This window comes from Amphibalanus amphitrite, unplaced genomic scaffold (assembly GCF_019059575.1).
Source record: "Amphibalanus amphitrite isolate SeventyFive unplaced genomic scaffold, NRLGWU_Aamphi_draft 000183F_arrow, whole genome shotgun sequence".
Taxonomy (NCBI): Eukaryota; Metazoa; Arthropoda; class Thecostraca; order Balanomorpha; family Balanidae; genus Amphibalanus; species Amphibalanus amphitrite.
In genome coordinates, this window is record NW_024881678.1 from 469,204 (window position 1) to 488,271 (window position 19,068).

General features: G+C 50.7%; 1 protein-coding gene and 1 long non-coding RNA gene across 2 annotated transcripts; one reads left to right on the forward strand and one right to left on the reverse strand.

Annotated features, from left to right (window-relative positions):
* Window positions 1–7,123: 7,123 nt before the first annotated feature.
* Window positions 7,124–18,679, forward strand: LOC122384208 (JNK-interacting protein 1-like). Its single transcript, XM_043371329.1, has 8 exons — window positions 7,124–7,431; window positions 8,339–8,556; window positions 14,942–15,070; window positions 15,660–15,776; window positions 16,195–16,365; window positions 16,855–17,153; window positions 17,470–17,648; window positions 17,857–18,679. The coding sequence occupies exons 1-8, from the start codon at window positions 7,349–7,351 to the stop codon at window positions 17,930–17,932; spliced, it is 1,272 nt and encodes a 423-aa protein (XP_043227264.1). The 5' UTR covers window positions 7,124–7,348; the 3' UTR covers window positions 17,933–18,679.
* On the reverse strand, window positions 12,565–14,522 carry LOC122384209. Its single transcript, XR_006256998.1, has 2 exons — window positions 14,180–14,522; window positions 12,565–13,053 (listed from the first exon to the last, which is right to left on the reverse strand). It is a non-coding gene; the product is annotated as an uncharacterized LOC122384209 (long non-coding RNA).
* Window positions 18,680–19,068: the final 389 nt, after the last annotated feature.

Consider the following 19,068-nt stretch of genomic DNA (forward strand, 5'->3'; position numbering starts at 1 on the left):
CTCCTGGGCGAGGTGCGGAATGCTCCGGTGGCTACTCGGAGTGCTGCATGATGGACTGTATCCAGGACCCTCTTGCTAGATTCACTCGCTGAATCGTAGACAAAAGAAGCGTAATCTAGCTTCGATCGTACAATAGATCGATATAGAAGAAGAAGGGTCCTGCGGTCCGCACCATAAGATGTGCGGGCGACACATTTTAAAACGTTCAGGGATTTAAAACATCGTTCCCGAAGCGTTCTAAAATGTTCTTTATACGTTAAACGACTGTCAAAAAAGATCCCAAGAAACTTCGCCACCGGACGAGTAGGAATCACCTGTCCATAGAGCTGGATTCCCAAGGGAAGGTCGCCGCAGCGGCGGCGGCAAAAGTGCATAGCGACGGTCTTCGTTGTTGAAAAACGAAGACCGTTGTCACGACTCCATCTCTCCAACCGCGTCACTGCAAGCTGCAGCTGTCTGGCCATATGCCGAGCGCTTGAAGCGGCAAACCAAATGGCAAAATCATCCACGAAGAGCGATCTACCGATCGAGACCGGCAGATCATCAGCGATGTCATTAATCGCCACTGCAAAGAGAGCCACACTAAGCACCCCGCCCTGGGGAACTCCGTTCTCTTGAGTAAAACTGCTCGAAAGACTACTGCCAACTCGGACTTTGAACCGACGACCCGATAAAAAGTTCTTAATAAAGAGGCCCATCCGGCCGCGTATGCCGTACTTGTGTACTTTGGAAAGTATTCTGTGTCGTAACACTGTATCATAGGCCGCCTCAATATCAAAGAACAGTGCTCCAAGGTGCTTCTTTTCAGTAAAACATGTGCGTATCTCGGTGTCGAGGGCTAAAATGTGGTCAACAGGGCTGCGGTGCTTTCTAAAACCGCACTGGGCGTTTGTAAAAACACCGTGATGTTCCAAAAACCAGCTAAGACGCACATTGACCATCTTCTCCATCAGCTTTGAAAGCGATGATGTGAGAGAGATGGGCCGATAGTGGAGAGGGTCATGTCCCGACTTGCCAGCCTTCAAGATAGGAATGATAGTGGCTTCCCGCCAGGTCTCAGGGAAAGTGCCAGTCTCCCAAAGCGAATTGAAGGTTGCTAGCAGCGCCTCGAGGGCAACTGCGGGGAGATGACGGAGCATGTCGTTGTGGACAGCATCCGGACCTTCTGAGACGCTGCGCAACGAGCTGATGGCAGACGTGAGCTCAGCCATAGAGAAAGGCTCATTGTACATCAAATTTTCAGCTGTGCTGAAGTCCACGGCGGCTGGTGCAGGTCGTGAGGACGGCTCTCCTCGGCAGCGCTGATAGAGTGCACGGCCTATCGTCTCTGCGACGTCTAAAGGGTGGGATATGTCCGTGTTGTTCACTCTTAAAACCGGAAGCGGAACAGAGCTGAACCGGCCTTCAATGCGCTTCATGCGTGCCCATATCTGGGTCGTAGGAGTAAAACGGTTTAAGGAACTCACGTACGTGCGCCATGAAACAGCCTTTGCCTCTTTTAAAACGCGACGGGCAAAAGCCCGCGCTTTCTTAAAAGCGATGAGGTTCTCAGTAGTACTACTCCGGTCAAACTTTCTAAAAGCGCGCTTCCTGGCACGAATCGCATCTCCGCATTCCTTGGTCCACCACGGGACCGGAGGACGACGAGGCTGACTTGACGTCTTGGGTATGCACCCGTTTGCGGAGTCAATGAGTAAACATGTAAAATCATCTGTAGACATCACAGAGGCGTCGGCTCTGGATAAAACCGTGGCCTCTACGGCGGCCTGGAATTCGCCCCAGTCGGCCTTCCGAACATTCCACCTAGGTGGACGGTTGCCTGACACTGGGGACTCCTGGTGCTCCAGCCACACTGGGAAGTGGTCGCTCCCGAGTGGGTCGTCATGGACGGACCAGGTAAAAAGCTGAGCTAGCCGCGGACTGACTAAGCTCAGGTCCAGAGCCGATGTTTGACCGGAGGGTGTTGTAAAATGGGTGCGCTGTCCTGTATTTAAAATACACAGCGCCTCATCGCGGATAAAAGATTCTAAAAGTCGACCACGAGTGCCAGTCGTGTCGCATCCCCACGCCAGGCTATGGGCATTAAAATCGCCGACTACCAGGACCGGAGGTGGAAGCTCATCGACAAGTCGATGCAGCTCAACCACCGGGAGCGCTATACCTGGTGGTAGGTATAAAGAGCACACTGTCAGTTCCCGGTGGTTGAAATCAACTCTGGCGGCCACCGCCTGCAGGGGAGTCTGCAGCGGCACCTGGCGAGCAGGTACGCTGTGGTGAACCGCCAGAAGCACACCTCCATGGGCAATGGTAGGGGTGTCCAGGTCTCTTCTAAAAACAGAGTAGCCCTTGATGGCAAAGGTAACGTTTGGCGCTAGCTTGGTCTCCTGGAGACCTAAAACAAGGGGTGTGCGCCAACGGATAAGAGACTGTAGGTCCTGGTAGTTGGCCCGGAGGCCTCTACAGTTCCACTGTAGAATAAAAGGCGTGGTTAAAAAGGCGCAAAAAGGGCGCGTATAACATGAGGCAAAGGCGCACACAGATACCTGACTGACCACAAAAAAGGTAAAAAGCACCGAGAGAAATGCACCTGGTAAAAAAGCGCAATAGCGCGAAAAAGATAAAAGGATAAAAGAGGAAATGACTAGACTGAAAGACTAGACTAGGTCCTCTAACTCCGAGGAGGCGCTCCCCCCGTAACGGATACGGGGATGCCCCGAGCCCTCTCGGTGTAGCCTCCCTTCAGCAGAGGCAGATCGGGCGTGGCTCGAGCCCTGCTGGGGCTTTTTCGCCCGGGGGGCGTCACCCTCCGAGGGTGACCAGCTCGGGGGCGTCTGCCGCTTGGCGAGGCGCCCTGGAGCCGCGGAGGTCTGTTGCCGCCCCGACGGGGATGTCGAGGCGGCGGCCTGTGTCCTCGACACAGGCGTCTCTGGCAGCGGCGGTGGTGGCCGCCGCTGCGGAGGTGGAGGAGGCGGCGGGGGACCCATGATGGGCCGAGTCCCCGCCTCGGGTGTCTCCGGGGTGTCAGCGGCAACAGCCGCTTTGGCACTCCCGGAGGCGGAGTCGGCAGACGAGGCTTCCTTAGCCTCGAGGGCCTTCTGGACGAGGCGAGCCCTCCTCGCCTCGCGTGCCTTCCTCTCCTCCTCCCCCCGCCGCAGCGCCTCCTGCACCGCCGTGGGCGGTCGGGGGCGGGGCGGGGTGGGTGGCGCCTTACCCTGCGCCGGGGGGCGCCGACCACCCTGTCGGCGCTGGACGACGGCCCAGCCGTCTCCATCACCGTTCGCGGCTGGAGCGGGACTGGGTGGACCCCACACTGACTCTAGAGCAGCCTGCTCTGTGTTGCTCGGCGGCGCACGAGGCGCCGTGGTGTCCGCTGAGTCACCAGTGGCTACGACGGTGAGGCCGAATCGTTTGAGAAGCTGCACGAGCTGTGCTACACTCATCTGGGAGGCATCGGTAGAGTTTGTGACTCTCACCTTCTGGGCATACGAGGTCTTCGGGTGACTCTGGTTGTACACCTCCCGGGCCTCTTTGAAAGACAAATTTCTGGTAGCCTTGATGGTCATGATCTCTTTCTCCTTGACGTATGCAGGGCAAGACCTATCATACGCGGAGTGCGGCGTCTGACCCTCTCCGCAGTTGACGCATCGGGGGGTCTCCGAGTCACAGGTTTCGTCAGTGTGGTCCTGCGAAGCACACTTGGAGCACGTGGGTCTTCCTCGGCAGTTGTCCTTTGTGTGGCCGAAACGTTGGCAGCGGAAGCAGCGCATGGGCGCTGGGACGAAAGGCCGCACGCGAACCTTCACGTAGCCCACACGAATCTCACTCGGCAAGTCAGTCGAGTCAAACGTCAGAATGATGTTGTTGGTCGAGACCGTGCCTCTCTTCGTCATGATGCGGCGAGCCGCTGTCACGCCGAAATCGGCGAGCCCGTCCGCAATGTCCTCGTCGCTCACTCCCCTCAGATCGAAACAGTTAATGACCCCTCGTGAGGAGTTCTTAGATCGGTGAGGTTCCACTGTAAGCGGGATGGAGACGAGCCTCCGGCCGGATGCCCGTCCCTCGGAGAACACGAAGCGAGTAGCGTCCAACGCTTTCGCCGCCTCCTCGCTTTTCCTGAATTCGACCTCCAGCGCGCCATCACGCATCCGGTCACAACGAACGATTGAACCAAACCGGTCGCAGCCATCCTTCCGCTGGAAGGGCGACAGAGAGCTCAGCTCCCTGTCTGCGCTCCGGAAGATAAGGATCTTAGGAGATCGTGGACCTTTGTCGAGCACCGTTCGCCTGTCGGCCGAGGCCAACGGGCGAGGATCGGCCGAGGCCGAGGGATTGGACTGGGGGGAAGGGGGATCGGTCAAGTTATCCATGTGAAAGAGTTGGTCTCCGCCAGCTCGGCCGCCGACGCTCCGCAACGGCGCCGCTACAAGGCCTAGGACGGCCGAGCTGACTGTACGGGACTTGGCGGCACCTTCCGCGGGGGAGAGAGAGACTCACCACCCCCCACGGTTGGATACCGCCTCCTCCCTTGACGCCTAGCCGAGTCACCGCCAGGGGCAGCGACAGATCAGTCCCACCGACGGAGGACGAGCACAAGTGCCCGAACCCCGCCGGCGACACCTCTCCGACACCACCCCCGGCGGCGTCACGACTGGGAATGGCTCCTCAAGTGCGGCGCCCCACTGAGTGTCCCGCCCTTACAGAACTCAGGGCCAAAGAGGCGTGTTGCCCAGCCACCGCGACTGGCTCCGCACGGTGGGGAGCTCAACCTCCAGGATCCCGTTGTCCTGGGGTACGGGTCGGCTCGCCTAGCCTAGTAAAACCGGCTGGTACCCGAGGGGACGCCACTCCCCTTACACTAGCCCAACTCGGCTGTGTTCCTGCGGGTGCAAAAAACAACGAAAAAGGGGGAAAGAAATCAGAAAGCTGTGATCGAACGAAACGCGGACATCCGGTGAGAAGCAAAGCAAAAGCAAACAAAAGGTGCTCAAGAGAAACAAAACCACGGAAACCAAAAAAAGTCGGACCGTACCATCTGTCCATCCAGCAATCAAAGCAAGTCGCAAGCAAGCATGGGTCAAGCTGGGGCCGAGGGGGCGCTACTCCCCTTGCTGGCCGAGGCCAGGGTCGCCGCGGGGCAAGGGCCCAAGGAACCCAGTCCAACAGCAACCCAGGCCGCTGCCAACCCCCTGCGGGTCCAATCCTGCAGACAATCCATCCAGTAAGCAAGGCAAGTCCAGGTCAAACGCGCGTCAAGCTGGGGCCGAGGGGGCGCTACTCCCCTTACTGGCCGAAGTCACAGCCGCCGCAAAGCCGGGGCCAGATGACCCCGGTTAAGCAGCAGCTCTGACCACGGTCAGCCCCCTGCGGGGGAGGACGACTCTATCTGTGAGTCGCAGTTTCCTCGGTAGTCGGTAAGCTTCCTCCTCCGGTGCTGAGACAGTTGCGAATGATGACATTTTTGCAATGTGTAAATGTTCATTTATGACGTTATAGTCACCGACCTGACTTCAAAATGCGCTTAAAATTACAAAGATTGACTTTCATCATAGGTCAGGTACGCTCAGTATCAGCCTAATATATTTTGAACAATCGAGAAAAGCGTCTAAGGTTTTTGCACCAACCGGGCAAGGCTAACCCTGCTATGGGTGGACTTTTCTATAGAAGCATATAGCCGTTAAAACCATTACCATATAATGATACAACCGTTACCAATGGCCCTGCAAATAACGCGAGTCTGATGAAACGTTAACCCGCGCCGGCCGAGGGGGGAGAGCGGGTGCCCCCCCCCCCCATAGGGTTTTTCGCGATAGTTCCCAACATGCTGGCGATAGAAAGCTATAATTTGGCATACCTGACCTTTGATTCAAGCCGGATCTTTTAAATCAACCGAATTCTCGGGTCAGGTCAGGTCACTGACCAACGTCGTCATAAGTAAGCCTCTGCACGGTCTTCAGATGTCGCAAATTCGCAACGCCCTCAGTGCCAGAGGAGCTTTCACAGGGAGATGAAACTTACAAGACCTAGTATCCCTCAGAGGTCTCACAACTTGTGTATCTCGGATTTTTCCTTAAGGTCACATGAGGTCAGGTCGGTCACGTGACCTCACCATTATAGGTACCTAAGTAAACGGGGAGAAATGAAAACTGCTATTTTGGAGCCTGGAACAATCTCAAGACTCAAACTATATCAACCACACGGAATCGTGATTTCATGCACTCTTTGCAAGTTTGAATGTCTCACTTTTGCATTGTTGACATTGCGTGACGTCATGTATGGCGTCACTTGGGTCATAAAAGTTTTTCGTCATTAACTCCTGATCAAATTGAGCTAGCGAGTCGGGAAAGCCTACAATGGGCTCAAGAAGGCCTGCCGAATCAAATGATATGCAACATGACCTCCTTTGACCAAGTTCGTGACCTGGGGGGCTCTGACCTGACCGTGATCCGAGGTCAACACGTCAAGTTGACCTTACCCAAACCAAAAGTATATCTTTCGGCGCGTCTGAGTAAGACAAACATGATGATGCCAAAATCGTGGCTCTGCGGCCGTTTTCTTTTTTTTTGCAAAGATGTTTGCCAAAAACCGAGCCCGTATCTTGGGCCACAGCGACAGGACCTGAACTCAGAGGTCACCGGTTGAACTGAGACCTTAAATGCGGATACCAATCGCTGCTTCTCGTAACGGCGCATAAGCTCGTTTTTCCGCGACGCTCTAGCTCCATCATGGACGAAATGGCGAGGAAGGTTGCACCTGCCTTCCCCCCTCGGCCGGCGCGTATGTAGAAAACCGATAGGTTAGGATAAGATAACCGAAAACCGGTAGGATAGGTAAACCGAAGACCGGCGAGGGTTGAAGCGTCTGTAGATATTGGCACTCTCTAGCTTACCTTTTACAGATTGGTAAAATAAAAGGCACTCGGTGGCTGGTGCTCACGTACGTACATAAACCATGCAATAGGACGGAAGAGAACAAAAGGCACAAAAGGCACGCCACTTCGGCAGGTGTTTAATTAAATGACTACTGATAGACAGAGTTCGCCAGTCGGTCAATAGCATGTGCCAGCCATAGGATAAGTTCATGTCATCAGTAAACTATATATTACCGAACTATCCACCACCCACCATCATTTAATTAAAAACAAGTACAAAAATATGCGCGTTAGCCGACGTGACCGCAGCCCATCCTCCCGGAATTCGACCCACCCTCCGCCGCCGCGCCCCTCCAGCTGCGCCGGCGCCGACGGGCCGGCGGTGACGTCACAGACGACCCGAGCCGTCCGCCCCAGCGCACCATCGATTGGTCCGCCAGCGGACGGCGTGCGGGGCCGTGGCACTCCGCCGGCACCATCATGGCCGACCTCGAGTTCGAGGAGTTTCGCCGCTATTTCGACCGTCTGCCGCAGCACATCAAGGCTCCGGAACAGTCGTACAGGTGAGAGTCGCATCCATAACAGTGGAAACTGGAGTTATGGGTCGTGGTTAGATAACAATCGTTGGGTTCTATAGCAACTGGCTGACAGGTCAACAGCTGCGAAAGGAAAAACGCAAAAAGTCCGTGTTCTCTTGGACTCTTATTTAAGTTGGATGCATTAAAGGAAATAGTTCACTTTTTAACATGGGTTTTGAACTGGAATAGCAGTTCCGTAGCTTGGGCTGAGACGAGCATAAATCAGGAGCTTTTACAGCCCAACGATCACCCTAGGCAAAGATATTCTATTTCTCGTCCCGAAAAAGGTGTCTTGCGTTGAGGATGTGTGCCTTGCATATATTTCCATCCAGTATGAAAAGAGCATGGGTCCCGAAAATTATTCAGAAACTAGAGAAATTATCTACGAGAACTCTAGAGAAATTCTCGTACTGATCAATTAGGACATTCAGGGGAACATTATCAGATCGAGCAGATCGCCCAAATGCCGGTGGCTGCGATAATTTCTCTGTTTCTGAAGAATTTTCGGGACCCATGCTCTTTTCATACTGGATCGCGTGTGCCTTACAGAAACTGAAAAGTTCTTCCTATATCAAAATATAGAAAAAAAATCTTTTGTTATAAAAAGGTTTTATTTTCTTTGCTGATTATTTTGAACATAAAAAATAATAAATCGTTGCAAAAAAAAATAATTTCGTGAAAGTGAACTATTTCCTTTAAGCATTTGGGCCCTGAATAATTCAAAGCATAGCTTCAAATTATAACTGCAAGCGAACGTCGTTAACTACTTCCGTGCTGATTACTGAAGCTGACCCACTCCGTTACGATACAACTCCCGACCCAGTGTTCGCCGCCACCCCGCCGCTGTGTGTTCTGAACGAGGCGTGCTGCGGCGCCGCACCCTCCACCTCAGACTGGTGCACGACGTGGCGCCCGGTGAGCCGACCGCGCCGGAGAGCTCCAGCGAGGGCGACTCGGCCGGCGAGGAGACCTCCGAGGAGACGCGAGCCCTGCACTCGGGCCGCTGGGAGCCCTCCGGCTGGGCGTCCGCCCACGAGCCGACCGACGCAGACCAACACCGGCAGCCGCAGAGGCGACGACGACTCCCCGAGATTCCCAAAAGTAAAAGACGTAAGTGTGTTATGAGGTCCGCTGGGGCCGCCATCGATCCGGTCGGTGGGCGCTGGCTCCAACCGGGATGCTTGGTAAGTTGGTAGTGGTCATTGTCCGGGGGATCGTTGGCGTATGGTGAGGTCAGTGTTGTTTATTGTTTTGTGTGTTCGGTGTATCGGGTCGGGATTCGATATTCCGTATAATGCCGCTCGGAGTCATAGTTAGTCGTCGTAGTCGCTTAATTTTCCGTTTTGAGTCAGGGGTGGAGCTTCCTATTCACTTGGTGGGGCGCCTGCCCCACCAACTTGCCATTTTGCCCCACCAATAAGCGTTTTGCCCCACCAACTTAAAGGGACCCTCCCACCTTAACATTAGATTTGAGTTGAGATAGCCAAAATGGGGTCCCTGGCTCACAATTACCGGTTTCGGCACTCACAACATCGAGAAATGCCTTAAATCGGAAATATTGAATTTCAAAATTGCAGCATTTTGATTCAGAGGGGCTAATGCTTAGGAATACCCCTCTGAATGTGTGACGTCAGCGCAAATATCTAACGATTTTTAAATGTTTGACTAAAACGTTCTGTAGCACGCGGTGGTATATGCTATTTGCGCGCAACATCTGCCGCAAACGCCGCACTTCTAAAATAAAGTCGCTAGAAACAGCGGAGATCCCAAAAAAGTAAACAAAAGTAAAAGTATAATATCTTGGAAACCGGTGAATATTTTTTCGGTGAAATTTGGTAGATATTCGTTTTCGCTCTCTCTGAACCGAGCGACATCACTTTCATGCCAATTCATTAACTTTTTTGAAGGTGGGAGGGTCCCTTTAAGCCGATTTGCAGGACTATACTGCTTAGCAAACCTATGTTTTTCGCATTGAGGAGCTTTGAAATGTCTGTGTAATGCAAAATATTATGTCTGTAATGAAAAGAATTGATTCATTGTTGAATTTTATCTAACTTAACAATCGGACATTGTAGGTTTGACAACTTTTTGCCCCACCAACTTTCCTGGAAAAGCTCCACCCATGTTTTGAGTATGAGAGACCTCGAAGTGTTTAAAAAAATATTTAACACACTTCTAAGTTGGCCTGGCTGATTTGGATGGTCTCAGGCGGTCGATCGGTTGTGTCAGATGACATTTAAGCTACGTCTAATGCTATTCCTACGCTATGCTTGTCTAGGCGTATCGTCTATCTGGATCAAACTGGGCTTAGCCCAGTTTATGTTTTAGGGCCTTGGCTTAGCCGAACCGTGAACGATAATCTGAACAGCTGAACAGCTGGGCTTAGCCTTTAATTTTAGCCTTTTCACACCGGTAAAGTATGTTCACAATAAATATATTTACATAGGTATGTATATACACTGGTGAATGCGATTAGCAGCATAACTTTATTTACTTTATTTATTTTGGCTATAAGGAAGCCGTTCTGTGAGATCACACAAGCTTCATGGAAGGCATACATAAATCACAAATGCCACGCGGACGTGGCTTTTACCTCTCTCTGGATTCGACAAAAGTCGTTCTTACTCATACTCGAAAGCCGAGAATGCTATTCATAAGTAGTGTGCGAGAAACATGTCGATGGCTCCGGCCCCCTCAAATGAACTGATTTTTGACCCACCAGCTTCACGTCCTTCAAGCTTACATTTTTAGTGCACATCGCAGTAGTTCTGTACAGCCACGTGAAGGCAGCTGGAGTTTTCCGAAAATTAAGATCTGTAGTATGATATCATAAAGTCTTTCTTTTGATGGAATCAAAAGTAATATAAAGTTTAATGTTAGGCATGACACGACATTCATGTATTAAATTCAGACCGGTTTCGAATCACAAGATTCATCTTCAGTGACAAAATTGTGTATTCAGCGATTTACCGTGCCTTCAAAATAAGTTCAAACTACCTACTCATCGACAGTGAAGTAAAGTTTTTAACGTCCTTTTTCTGCAACAATGGTTTTCCAAAACAACTTGTAGAACGAACTGTCGGCGACTTCCTGAAGAAGCGCTTTGAGGAAATAAAAAGCTCTGTCACTGTCAACAAACTCGAGAAATACTTAGTGCTCCCATACTTTGGGGAACAGTCCATTAAAATGCAAAAAGAAGTTCTAGAAGTTCTCAGCAAGTTTTACCCATATTTGAACCCAAAAATAGTATTGCGTAACAGATTAACCATAGGATCTATGTTTCGCTACAAGGATAGACTGCCCAAGTCGAGCATCTCTGGTGTGGTTTACAAATATAGTTGCGCCTCATGCCAGGCGTCATACGTTGGCTCCACTTACCAACGCTTGTACACCAGAGTAGCTCAGCACTTAGGCAAGTCACATCGTACAGGTCAACTACTGTCATCTCCCTCAGCATCATCCATCAGAGACCATGCCTTGTCATGTCAATCATCACTAGGGATAGACGACTTTCAAATTTTGAGTAGAAGCAGTACATTCCCTGATTTAAGAATTCTGGAATCGTTGTATATTCATCGTCTGAGGCCGCAAATCAACGACATGTCCTCGGCGTATCCACTACGTATCACTGCTTAACTGTGTACTTTTATGTAGCTGTTTCGTTGTGTACGTCATTGTACTTTTAATTGCATTAGGCAGTTTTCTAATTCGAAGCTGAACTCGAACTATTGCATGTGCGTGTGCGATATATTTTATGATCAAAAGTGTGTTTGAATATGTGTCCTGTATCAATTTGAAAAGAGTTTTGTCACTGAAGATGAATCTTGTGATTCGAAACCGGTCTGAATTTAATACATGAATGTCGTGTCATGCCTAACATTAAACTTTAAGATCTGTAGGGTCTGGGGTTTCTCAATAACGTTTATATGATTGACCAACTTATATTCAAAAGCTGCTTATAGGCATTTATTTGTCGAATAGTTTATGATTTCTTGAAGCATAATTATGAAAAATATATCACGAAGGCTTGGGGGCGTAAATGTCACGTGTGGCCGGGACGAGCTTGCGTCGCCCGTCGGGTCCCTGAGCCGAGCCGACGAGGCGGCCCGCCCGCTGCTGCCGCCGCGCCGCCGGGTAATAGCCCTGCGGGTCAGTCTACTGCCCAGGGTCGCAGTTAGCCAGCGGTAGTTCGGCGGCCGGTCGGCCACGGGGCAAGGACTGGCTGACAGAGCGGGGGTTTGAAGCATGACCATGGATTACCTACTACCTGGATCGGCAACTCCGCGGAATTCCCATTGTATTGCGCGACCGCCCGAAAGTGCTGCCTGCCACCTATCGAGCAGACTGATCCCTGCTAAGGACAGCCCGCCGCCGCCGCCCAGTCAGGCAGCGGCCAATACCAGCAAAGTCCGAAAATGACCGGCAAGTTACATGGCCTGAACCAGCCGCGGCTAAGTTTGGCATAGGCCAACAGTGTCGGGTTCCGGAAGAGCGGTCCAGGGCGGTTCCATAGACTATGTATCGTTTTGGAAAGAATGGTGTGGTGGGTCGTTTACCGAGCGCGACTGGCCGATTTTACCTCAGCACGTCGTATTGTTAGCTCTCATGGCCAGGCCAGGCGCCTTCTGCCAGCTGCCTGAAAATACCTTCGATCAAACGACTTTGTCTTATCACTCGGGTTGCCCCTGATCAGCTTGAGCATTCCAACTCAGTCGTCGGTAGACCGCAGAGGAAATGTGCCGTCCGCCGTGAAACATCCAAATCATTGCTACAGCCATTTTGACTGACTTATAAAGATCAAGACAAATGCTGTCATATCGATTAACGAATATCTGCACCACTGACAATTTCTATCAAGAAGCATTCCAGGATTATAAGCTTACCATACACCGTTTCGTTAAAAAACTGTTTCCATATTGAACTTCTATTTGCCGTCGCATGAGCGAATTGCCTACTGAGTACAGGCTGAAACCGATTCTTTCCGCAGTCAGAAATCATGTGCGAGACCGAGAGCCTATTCAAATAAACCCCGGTCGCACTCGCATCCATAACACGCACCTCCTTGCGTGCGATTGATGCTATTGCAACTTAATGGATTTGGATAGGTTCTCGTGTGCGATTTCCTGACTGTGGAAATAGTCTGTCTCGGCCTGAAGTTCAGAATTTAACACAGGTTCAATGACAACTAAGGTGAACGATGACACACAATGTATACAATGCATATTATTGCATAGACTGATAGGTAGGTTTCGAGAAACGACGTGCCACATGCCTACTAAACGGTGTCGTAGCACCAAGCTGGTTTCCAATTCACACCTACCACCAGAGTATATCGGGAATAAATGCAAACACGATGCACACGAACGCATTATCCGCTCAATGGGTATGCCCGTAGTGGGTATGTTAGTCAGTTACAAACGCTGTAATACCTTAAACATTTTCGGCCGAGCCAGTTCACAGTTCACACCCCGGCTGCCTGCTGCCGTCACGTCACACGTGTCCGCAGTGGGCGTGCACCTGCGAGTGCGTGCATCATAATTCACATCACAAATCACAGGATGCCAATTCAAGTCAGCACACCGTGGAAACTGAACCCATCTCTTTGATCTGAAACGAAGAGTGAGAGAGGGAAATTAGATACCTGAGCATACCGTAATGAAATGGAGAGTGAGGGCATTCCAAGGCAAACTGTTTCCCCACAACATCACAAAAAGTATTTTACATTGCGATGATGTTGGCAAAAAATAAAATAAATAATACCTTGACAAGATACTCCCAAACAAAAGTACCCAAAAGCTTAACACCTTATCTGCTAGGCTTACATAGTTTAAAATGGCTTTATCTTACTTAAATCTATCTGCTATCTACACACAGTTTGGCTAGCACTCGTTCTAAAAAGGTGATTGTTATATATCATTCAATAGAGGGAAACTCACAAACTTCTTCGTACTACTCTGGACCTTTTGGCTTTGAGAAAAGAAGGAAGCTGATGTCAGGGACCAGGGTCGGCACTCTTTTGTCATTTGTGGTTGACAATGGCACTGGCTGCCATTAGGCTTTCTTTTTACTGTCAAATGGTTCAGTTTTTCAGGCTGAGAACATGATTTATTTATCATTCAACTATTTATGAAATCAGGACATTGGCAAGCAGGTTATAAAAATTAGCTGAAATGACATGATGCCAGTCAACTGCTCCTGAAGTGTGTTGCACTCTAGTCAGCCGTTCAGAGAAATACGTAGGAAACTGATATGGGTGAGCAGTGAGTCTGAACAGTGAGCAGTTGACCAATTTATAGGTAGTTATTGGCACTACACAATATAAAACAGAAACCATTTTCAATAGTTGAACAAATATTGAGTTAAAAAATAATGGCACACTAACTGATTTTGCTAAACTAAAAACTTAACAAAAACTTAAGCAATTCACAACTAACAATGCATCATCCACCACCTATGCGCTGCCAAGACCGAAATTGTATCACAAGCAAAACCATGGCTATATCAGCGGCATGTATAAGCTTGAGATATGATGTGTCAAACATATAACAAACATATAAAAACATAAAATTAAACATATAAATAAGTGATTAACCATTCAATTACGGAAATTATACGATTTTTAACGACATATGGCGAGAAGCAATGTGCGCCAGTATCGTCAACAGCCGCTCTTTACAGTCATATTTTAGGCCACTCAGACCCTCCAACCACAAAAAAACCTTACCAATCTTACCTTGCCATCTTCCTCCATCTTCTGAAACCTTCCAATCTGCTCCAAAGGGGCTTAACTTTTCAAAAAACAAGGCAAACGATCCTACGACGCGACGCCGACCATTGTTTTGAATAGCACCCGCTCCCCCGCGTCCTTAGCGCTCGACACCACTGCCACCTAGCGGTGGTCACAAACATCGAGGAGTTGCCGATCCAGGTACTACTTCATCCATGGCATGACTATGAATGGTGACCACATGTTTTATTATAGCAGAAGCATCGACAAAAATATAAACTGATGGTTTCGTGTTTGACTTTAATTATAACTGAGAACGTCTGTCGCAGCCCGTCTATTGAGCCGCCTGTCTGAACTATCTGTCGGAGCCCGTCTTTCCAATCCCCTTTGTCTGAGCTCATCTGCCTGACCCATCCATCAGAGTCCATCTGTCTGAGTTTGTCTGTCTGGGCCCTGTTTCAAGGCACGCTGCCAGCCGCTGCCAGCGCATCTCGCGAGCTGACGTCACACTTATGTAATGGTAGTGTTGAAGCAATGGGCTTGTTTATGTCTCCATGGAAACCCGGATTGCCACGTGTGCTGGCAGCGGCTGGCAGCGTGCCGTTGAAACACCGCCCTGATTTCGTCCGGTCTGAACCGTTGAGACTTGAATTCCGGTTGTCTGAGCTCGTCGGTCTGGTTTCGTCTATCCAACCTGTCTGTTTGAGTCCCTCGGCCCAATATCGTCTTCCCAAGCCCGCCTACCAAATGTCGTCTATCTGCTGCCAGCCCTGTCCCGTCACCTGCGACTGGTCTCACATCTGAGTCTGGCCTCGGAGCTGGGTATACTGGAAGCGGGCGACGATGGCCGCCCCGCTCAGCCCGTCTACGTCATGAAGTGCTCACACCTGTCCAAAGGTAAGAGAGCCGATCTCGCCGGAAAACTATTCTGGCCGCCAGGGTGTATGAATATGCAACCAATCCAATCTGCGTCATGGCCATGGGATAAATTAGAAGTTTTGTGGACGAGAGCACAGGCTTATTTTCTGATTGAAAGGGCACATTACGGATAGTGATATGGGGAAATATGTATAAGCCTGTACCCGCCGCGGTCTAGTTCTAAAAAAAGTTGCGGTGGCCCAACGCTCTCTTCTCTCGGTCCATAAGCTTTTATACGATTTATCCATTTCCATAAACGGAGACCGTTATCAAAATGCCGAAAAGCCACTATGTACAGTTTGGCCTTGGTAAAGGGATATCGTCATTCCACGCATTGGGCTCCTGGGGCCTGGGCCAAATTAGACCAGTTAGTGCGTTTTAGCGGATTCGTGGTGTGTCAATGAATTGCCTCCGGGGAGGAAATGAGCCCTCAGAATGGGTGAGCTCAGTGCTCTATCTCGCATATCGACTGGATATCTTGCTCCCCGTTATCGGCCCCTGTAGGGAGTAATTAGTACGGGTACCGTGTATGGATTATGGCCCGAGCTGTTCTCTGTTGCGTCACCAGACGGGGACAGCTCTCCCGACTCGGACGTCCTGCACACGTGTACCGACGGCGACTCTGGCAACTCGACGGCCCACTCGCCCGACAACTGCTGCCGGGCGCGGCAGCGGAACGCGTCAGGTGAGTCTCTAAACGCATCGCCGCTTCCTCTCCTCGGTACTTCGCCACTCAGAGACTCTCATTGGGTAACTGCTGCCGGGCGCGGCAGCGAAACGCGTGAGGTAGGTTTCTAAGCTCAGCAGTCAGCGTCCCTCCCTCATCCCATTTCAGTGCCATGCCACCCTGATATTCTCGTCAGATGCATGCCAGGTGCAGAGCGTGGTAGCGAAACACGTCGGGTACGCAGTCGCGGTATCATCTCTCTCCCCGGTTCATGATCTCCAGTCTCCACCTGCTATGCTCGCATACGAACTGGTCGTGTCTGGCCACTGGCGATTTGAGTCCCGAAACTGTCTATATAAAAATTTAAATGTGTGGTTTACCAATACGATTGCACATTTATGGCACAACGAAAGACAATGAAGCAACTTTTTTGCAGGGGTGATGTCTCCAGTATCGCCCAGTGCGGCGCTCTGCACAAAACTGGAACTTCTGGAGGCAACGCACCGGGGCCTCTACAAGTTCGAGCCGAGACACCACGACGAGATCACCATAGACATCGGCGACCCGGTCTATCTGATCAAAGAGGCCGACGACTTGTGGTGCACAGGTAATGGTTGACTTAGGTTCACATAAACATATATATCATTGTTAATGGACATGTTATACCTAAACAGGCTTCGCTTTTTATCCACCACGCTTCCATAATGCACTTTCTTATGCTACCATGAACCGTTTAAAAGCTCCGACCAGAAAACGTATCAACGATGTTTGTAGGTAGCTTCCTATCTCTTTAATTCAGTCATGCTTATATTCACAGACACCATAAAGCACTTTCTTTTGGTTCCGTGAACCGTTTTAAAGCTCGGCCCAGAAACGTATCAACGATGTTTGTAGGTAGCTTCTTACCTCTTTAATTCAGTGATGCTTATATTCACAGACAAACAATTTTTATGTCGTATGAACTTTTAATGCGGAAAATAGGAATGCCTGCAAAATATTTGTTTAGCGACTACGAACTGCTGAATACAGCGTTTAGCCAATAGTTTCGGACTACTGTGCTGAGTGCTGACCCGCTAACGCCTGGCCGGCTCTCCAGGCGTGAACCTGCGCACGGGGCTGCGCGGCGTGTTCCCGTCCGCCTACGTCACAGACGTCGACTACGCCGACTTTGACCCGTCGGCGCCACCGGTCAGAAAGGAGCGGTACCTGCTCGGCTACCTGGGCTCGGTGGAGGCGCGCAAACACAAGGGCATCGAGGTGATCACGCAGGCGGTGCAGAAGGTGATCGGAGACGTACGCGCGGCGCCCGACCCGGCTGACGCCGCCTTCGCCTACCCGTGCATCCTGGAGATCTCCGACCAGGGCGTGCGCATGATCGACAAGAGCAAGCCGGCGGTGAGTGCACGCGGAAACGTTACGTGCAACTTTACTAATATGCTTTTGCTGTTGAGACACCGTTCAAAACATTCAAAGGCATATTTAGTTACGTCTTACGTGCAGCAAGTGCCAGGACCCCGCATATTATATCGGATAGCCCCTCTACATGCCCCAGACGAGTGACACGGAAAGTGTTATAATGGTCATACCATATGTCATCATATTCTTTGGTTAATTTGTCGGAAAACGATATAACGATATATTCGAACGATATAATCGATGCCGCCCGTATCATGCCAAGCATAATGTAAAAATTAATAATTGTCTGTTTCAGCCCAACCATGTGCTTTGTCACGACTACTTTTATGAAATCAAGAATGTGTCTTTCTGCGGATTCCACCCACAAAACCGGAAGTATTTCGGCTTTGTGACCAAGCACCCACAGGATCTGAAGTTCGCCTGTCACGTTTTCGTCTCAGAAGAGTCGACCAGGCCCGTGGCAGAGGCTGTCGGGTAAGAATTAGCCACTGACATGGACACTCGACTTGGAATTGAACGTCAACGATTCTCTCAAATGTGGGGACGGGCAATAACTAGGTGCGTTTCCAGATGGTCGGAAGTGACTTGGAATTGCACCTCGGTTGAACCATTTCAGACTGCTGATTGTTACATGTCCCCGCGATCCACTTGACGCTAATATCCGGTCTCTTTTGTGTTTCAGACGTGCTTTCCAGCGGTTTTATCAAAAATACCTTGAAGCGGCTTACCCCATCGAGGAGATATTCATGGACTTCTAACGAGTGATAAAAGTCGGTACGTGCAGGAGTCTGAGCGGCAACGTTGTGACGCGGACAATGAGCCGGTGGGTGATATGGGTACGCTTCGTCGGCCGGCAGTCAATGGAAACAGCTGTCTGCAGTGTTGCTGCTGTCGTCGCTTTCAGTCTGAGCACGAGGTAGTAGCCCGCCGACCTAAGTGTGCCGCCTACGAGTCGCACATTGCGGCCTGCGTGAAGCGAATGGGGTGAGGTGGGGCATATGCATCAATCGTTGCAATCAAGGTGTTATGGGAAAGTCGGTGAAGGGGCGACCGCCCTGGGGTATGTTTCGTGGGTTGAGCGCACCGTTCCTGTGTTGTGATTTGATATCGAGCCGAGAGGGCTCCGTGGGGTGAGGGTAGGGGTGGGGGACTGGGGGGAGGGTCGGGTCCGGGGGATCGGTCACAGACCGTCGGCCGGCGGTGCTGGAAGCCCTCTCGGTCGGACCGGCGGCCCCTGCTGAGGGTGCAGCAGCCAGTGAGTGGGCGGCGGCACGCACCTCCGGTCCCAGTGCCAAACCGGCCGGTCCTGTCAGAGCGCCGCGGGCCGCTCAGCGGCGCACCGCGACAGTCAGTGATGCTCTCCGTACTTACACTTACTGCACGGGGAATGGTTCACCATCCAGGCAATAACTATTGTTAGCATTCAAAGCATCTGACACTATGTGGATTTTAGTTTCGTCATGAATATGTCAAAGTTAACAGGCTTTTGTACTTCACCTACACAATATTAGGGGAGAACGGGGCGATTTGGCCGCCCTTTTGTAAAAACGATATTTTGAGAAAACCAGTGTGCGTTTGGTCGATTTCTCCATGGAGGGGTGTGGGGCGTTCAATTGTTGTTCCGGCATATTACTTGCATCATGCCGGGACATCTCGTTTCGGTAGTAATTAACCGTTCTTTCAAAGACTGCACGGCGGCCAAATGACCCCGGTACCGGGGTCATTTGGCCGGGGGAGTGGGGTCATTTGGCCGGGCATGAGATTCAGAGATATACCCATTACAGAGCTGAGACAACCTGAAATATTGACGCCCAAGATTGTGCTTAACTCATGAATTCTGGATTGACTCGACGCATGACTGATGTGACGATCCAGATGCCCCAATGCTGACACA

Bases quoted from the DNA above. Each gene is read 5' to 3' on its own strand.
- LOC122384208 (XM_043371329.1), top strand. From the start codon at position 7,349: ATGGCCGACCTCGAGTTCGAGGAGTTTCGCCGCTATTTCGACCGTCTG. The intron at 8,557-14,941 runs GTAAGTGTGTTA...ATCTGCTGCCAG, and splicing joins GATTCCCAAAAGTAAAAGAC to CCCTGTCCCGTCACCTGCGA. The intron at 15,777-16,194 runs GTGAGTCTCTAA...ACTTTTTTGCAG, and splicing joins GCGGCAGCGGAACGCGTCAG to GGGTGATGTCTCCAGTATCG.